The sequence below is a fragment of the Acanthamoeba castellanii genome (assembly GCF_000313135.1).
Source record: "Acanthamoeba castellanii str. Neff unplaced genomic scaffold scf7180000084636, whole genome shotgun sequence".
Classification (NCBI taxonomy): Eukaryota; Discosea; order Longamoebia; family Acanthamoebidae; genus Acanthamoeba; species Acanthamoeba castellanii.
Window position 1 is genome coordinate 32096 of NW_004457685.1, and position 4642 is coordinate 36737.

General features: G+C 56.0%; 3 protein-coding genes across 3 annotated transcripts in view; 2 read left to right on the top strand and 1 right to left on the bottom strand.

Moving 5' to 3' along the window:
- Window positions 1-332: 332 nt before the first annotated feature.
- ACA1_086290 (uncharacterized protein) lies at window positions 333-2386 on the top strand (the record flags this gene model as incomplete). Its single annotated transcript, XM_004354491.1, has 8 exons — window positions 333-467; window positions 614-737; window positions 798-896; window positions 979-1094; window positions 1223-1403; window positions 1744-1813; window positions 1899-2095; window positions 2175-2386. 8 exons carry the CDS (start codon window positions 333-335, stop codon window positions 2384-2386), a joined length of 1134 nt encoding a protein of 377 aa, XP_004354543.1.
- A 73-nt stretch (window positions 2387-2459) lies between these two features.
- ACA1_086300 (Monoacylglycerol Oacyltransferase 2, putative) lies at window positions 2460-4061 on the bottom strand (the record flags this gene model as incomplete). The annotated part of the gene is made up of 9 exons (XM_004354492.1): window positions 2460-2585; window positions 2663-2732; window positions 2812-2888; window positions 2967-3106; window positions 3192-3300; window positions 3371-3431; window positions 3520-3594; window positions 3677-3779; window positions 3875-4061. 9 exons carry the CDS (start codon window positions 4059-4061, stop codon window positions 2460-2462), a joined length of 948 nt encoding a protein of 315 aa, XP_004354544.1.
- Window positions 4062-4245: 184 nt separating this feature from the next.
- ACA1_086310 (uncharacterized protein) overlaps window positions 4246-4642 on the top strand; it is a gene marked incomplete at both ends in the record, with an annotated part of 4186 nt that continues 3789 nt past the window's right edge. Inside the window, one exon of the mRNA XM_004354493.1 lies at window positions 4246-4622. Coding sequence (XP_004354545.1) covers window positions 4246-4622 — 377 coding nt within the window. The remainder of the gene's footprint in view (window positions 4623-4642) is intronic.

Consider the following 4642-nt stretch of genomic DNA (forward strand, 5'->3'; position numbering starts at 1 on the left):
CCGGCACGTCGACGGTGACGTCCACGACGACCACGGCGGCCATGGAGGTGGCGGCGCCCAGCGAACTGGCCCGGCGAACGATCAGGCGGGCCAAGCGCAGGTCCGACGGCGCCAAGCCCGCTGCTGCCGCCACTTCGATGGCCATCGAAAACGCGGCCTAATGCTGCGAAGCCATTACTACACACCTATATATGCCCACATGCATTATTACCTCACATGCATTATTACCTCACACTCCCAACATCTCATGCTGGCAAAAATGTAAGGAATACGCGTGCGGCTCCGGAATGTTCTGACTCGTTTGCCCCAAGGCCAAGAATATTGCACACAAGATGAAGAGGGAGGAGTACCGGCAGTGTGGCTTGGGTGCGGTGGCGCTTACGGCGCTCGTCCTTCTGGTTATATTTCCGGCGGATGCGTCATCTTCGTCACTGTTCTTCGGAGTCGAGTTCGCCTACTCTGTCCACGTTCGCTCTGCCTCCTCCCCCAACGTACTTACTACCCGCCCTCTTTCTCAAGCTCCCCCCTTTGGTGTTCTTTTCTGGTCGTTTTCGTTCTTGATTTATTTATTGAATTTATTTTTTATTCGCTAAGCTCATACCGCATTGCCCAGTTGTCGTTCGACAGCTTCACGGCGGTGAGCGCAAAGGAGCAAAAGATGAAGACCGTCACCGCCGAGTCGGGTTCCGGCGATGTGTTGTGGAACGCACAGGTCTACGACTGCACCACCAAGCGAGGTTCGTCCCAAACCGTACATTGAATGAACAAGACTGATTGTGGTGGCGTGATTCGATCAGCGTATGCGTGGACGGCATTCACCAACAACACCTTGGGACGCTGTGCGACGGCGGACATCGCGTCCATTTGCCCCATCGCGACCGGACCCACATTCTGGGGTACATGACGCACACACAGCACACGCGACACTCAGACGCACGCACACACGCACAGAATAATTACAACAACGGCAACGTGCAGGTTCGTTTGCGTTCCTCCAGAACACGTCGCTGTTAGAGTTCGATGACGTGCAGCAATGGCGCTGGCAGGGACCCTACACCTGGCAGAAGGGCGACTTTTACACTCGCACCGTCGTGGTACATCGCTCTGGGCCACTTATATATTGGGTCCCCATATATGACCTGGTTGTGGTCACCAATCACAACCATGAGTATCAAAACTGATCACTGTGTTCTTTTTTGTGGTTTGGTCTGATCACACTCAGGGCGGACGCATTGAACCGGTGGCCATCGCGGCGATGGCGACTTCGATTGGCGCGAGTGGCAAGGCGGCGCCGAGCACGACTACCTGGAACTACTACACGAGCTTCACGAACGAGCTGCCCTTCGACGCTTTCGCAATCCCCGCCGCGTGCTTCGCGTCTTCGCCGTTGCCCACCGCTGCCGGCCGGCTTCGGGCTCTCCCCTCGTCATTCTTGCTTGCTCGCCCGTCTTTTGTCTAAGACGTGCATTCTTGAGTGGCGCCACATCCCTAAACGTTTCAACAAGATATTTATTGCGGGCTTTTCTCATCAACATGCCTGCACATGAGGGCATAGTCCAAGCAACATCCAGGTTTAGGATTTGATTGGCAACATCTCTCCGAATGCAGAGCATTGTCGTAACTATTTACCTTCGGACGGAGCTTTGGTGATTGGTTACAAGGTTGGCCGGCCGCCACAAAAGTTGGGTGAACAAGAAGGCTTGTCATTGCCTCGTCTACCCCCTAACCTGCCCCATCTCACCGCTCAACATGTTGAGGCCTACTCTTGCACTCGCTCTGCTCTACCTCGCATGTCTGGCTGTGGCCATGGTATGCCCATCCTTAAGCACTCCCAGGCCCACAGTTCTGTTAATCTGCATCTTCCACATCCTTCAGGGCTACTCCTCCACTCTCTACAGTTCGAAAGACTGCTCTGGAACGCCTTTGATGACGATCACCTATGAGGAGGAACGCTGCTACCAGAGCTTCAACATCAACAGCACCGTCTGCCAAAGATTCTTTGACTGCGCCGGTAACGGAAGGATTGACCAGGCCGTCCTCTACGGGAGATGCGCTCAGTACCTGCTCCCTCGCAACGCATCGCTCCTGGTGCAATGTACGGCCAACCCCCGCTACCTTTTTTGTTTTTCGTTTCGTTTTGCTTCTTTCTATTCACCTCTACCACCCGCCCTCAGCCGATGGAGTCGTTCGCTCGTACCTCTCGAGCCCGGATTGCACCAAGGGCTTCATCCCCTTCACACCGCCCAAAACCAACTGCGAAGTGAGGAAGGCGTCGGCGTCCTGCAGCGAGCTTTATGGGAGCGCCTCGTCCACCACTTCGGCCGGCTCCGCGTCCCCCGCCAGCGCACTTCACTTCTGGCTGCGCCAGCTTCTCTCTCTCTTGTGATGATCTTTATTTTCGTTGTTTGAAGTATGGAATAAATAGAAGAGCTTTTAACGAGGCCAAGACGTGTATCTTCTTAGTCGATGTGAAGAGTGCGGTCAGCGTAGCCGTGGGCAGCCTTGTGCTTCTCGAAGAGCGCCGAGAGCGCAGCCACGTAGCGTTCGTGCAAAGCGTCCACTGCCTCCGCGCTCGGGTTGTCCGTCTGTGTCGGTGGGTCGTTGGTGAGCTCCCCCCCCCTCTCACAGTAGCTCATGCTTTTAATTGTGCACAGCTGCGTACCTTGGTCACGGGTATTATGGGCTCGCCCACTACGGCCGTGAGCGGCACGGCGTAGGGAGCCGCGAGGAATCTGCGCCGCGGGCGATACAGGCAACCACGTCAGCAAGAGAGGCGCTCGAGAGATGCATTATTGGAACAGACACGCGTACCGGCCCATGAAGAGCACGACGGCCACCCGGAACCGCTTCGACACCCACATGCGCCATCGCATGCCCCACGAGTAGGTCTACAATATAGACCGAGAGGTAATGACGTCAGCAAAAGGGGTTTTTTTTTTGATTGGGAGGTTTGTGAGCGTAGGTACCTTGTAGAGGGAGGTCTCACCAAATACGTAGATGGGCACGAGGTGGGCGCCCTCTTCCATGGCGAGCCGAACAAAGCCCTTACGCGACTTCAGATGAATGTTTTCCTTGCCGTACTCGGTCCTGATCTGCTCGGCCTCGCCTACACCACCATCACCATCATCATCATCCACAGAGCAACACTCATTGACAACTCATCTGCGCGATCAATTGTATGGCAACCGTACCACCGGGGTACACAAGCACGGACAAGTGGTGGCGAAGCACGTTGGCGGCCACCGGCTTCGAGGCGTCGACACACGACGTCCACAGCCACAAGTCGCGAATGAACGGAATCTGAAGGAAACAAGAAGAGAAATGTCAGTCCACTGGGAACCGGCATACGCCCGGGCATTCCTCAGAGCACCTTGAATGCGGAGGAGGCCACCAAGTCGCGGGTCTCGATGCCCGGGAACTGTTTGTTCCATCTACGTTGTAGTTTGTAGTTTGTTGTTTGTTGTTGTTAGGGGTCAAGCGAATGATAACGGGCGACAGGCGTTTGGTGTACGCGCGTACCGATCCTGCTTGTTGAAGCAGAAGATGGCGCGATTGAGTGCCAACGTCCCGTGTGGATGAACCGCAAGCACATATCTGATTGGTTGGTTGCGTGTTAACAAGCCACCACTATTGACTTTTTCGAATCGTGATCGATTGCAAGGAGAACGAGCAGTACACATTGGACGGGTCAAGCTCGGCAGTCTTGACGACGCTGCACGGGAAGTAGTCGAACAGGTACCTGAACACCGCGTGGTCATGGAACCAACGCCAGGGCTTGCCTGCGAGGGAGCAAAAGAAATTGAATAATTTGTGATTATTTTGTCTTAAATTCGGTAATTAATAGTAAGCCTAAAGTTCGTGGGGGGGGGCGTACCCAGCCTACGCTCGGAGCCGTCGAAGGAGAGGTAGAGATAGGCGGTGATGAGACCCACGCCGAGCCACCACCATGGGGTGAACAGGAGCCACACGGGCAGGCCCACAAGCACCAGCGGACCCACCACGTAGCACCCGTTCAGGAGTGTCAGCGCCACCGCGTCCCTCACCCACCCACGCCCCGACATATTTGCTGCGTAAAAAAAAAGAAATGTCCAGGTAAAATGCTGGAGAAAAAGAAAATCATGTCCTGATCACAGAATTTGCCCTGGCTTCCTTGAAGTGGACCTCCTCAAATACTCGCATGTGGTGCCCTGTCAAGTCATTCCAACAAACAACCAACCAGTACCACTTCCAACAGCAAACAGAAGAATGTCGATCGTGTCCGGAACCGGAGCTGTCCATCTCACCGACGACGTGCGCTCGGCTGTCGTCGCCGTCAGCAAGCGCTACAACTTCACCACCACCTCCGCCAGCGACAACTCGTCGCTCTTCGTGCCCTTCTGCACCCTCAAGTTCGTCGACGGCAAGCCCTGCCTCACCATCGACACCGTCTCTGCCACCACGCCAGTCTCTTCTTCATCATCGGACTCCGGCAGCGAGGTGGCGGCGGCGACGTGGGAGAGCCTGGTGGCGAGCCTGCCGCGCGACCAGTGCCGCATGGCCGTGGCGCAGGTGCCGTGGCGCGCCCACGCCGATGGCGTCGTGCGGTCGCGCCTGGTGTTCATCCTGTGGGCGCCCGAGGCCACGTCGACCAAGGAGCGCATGG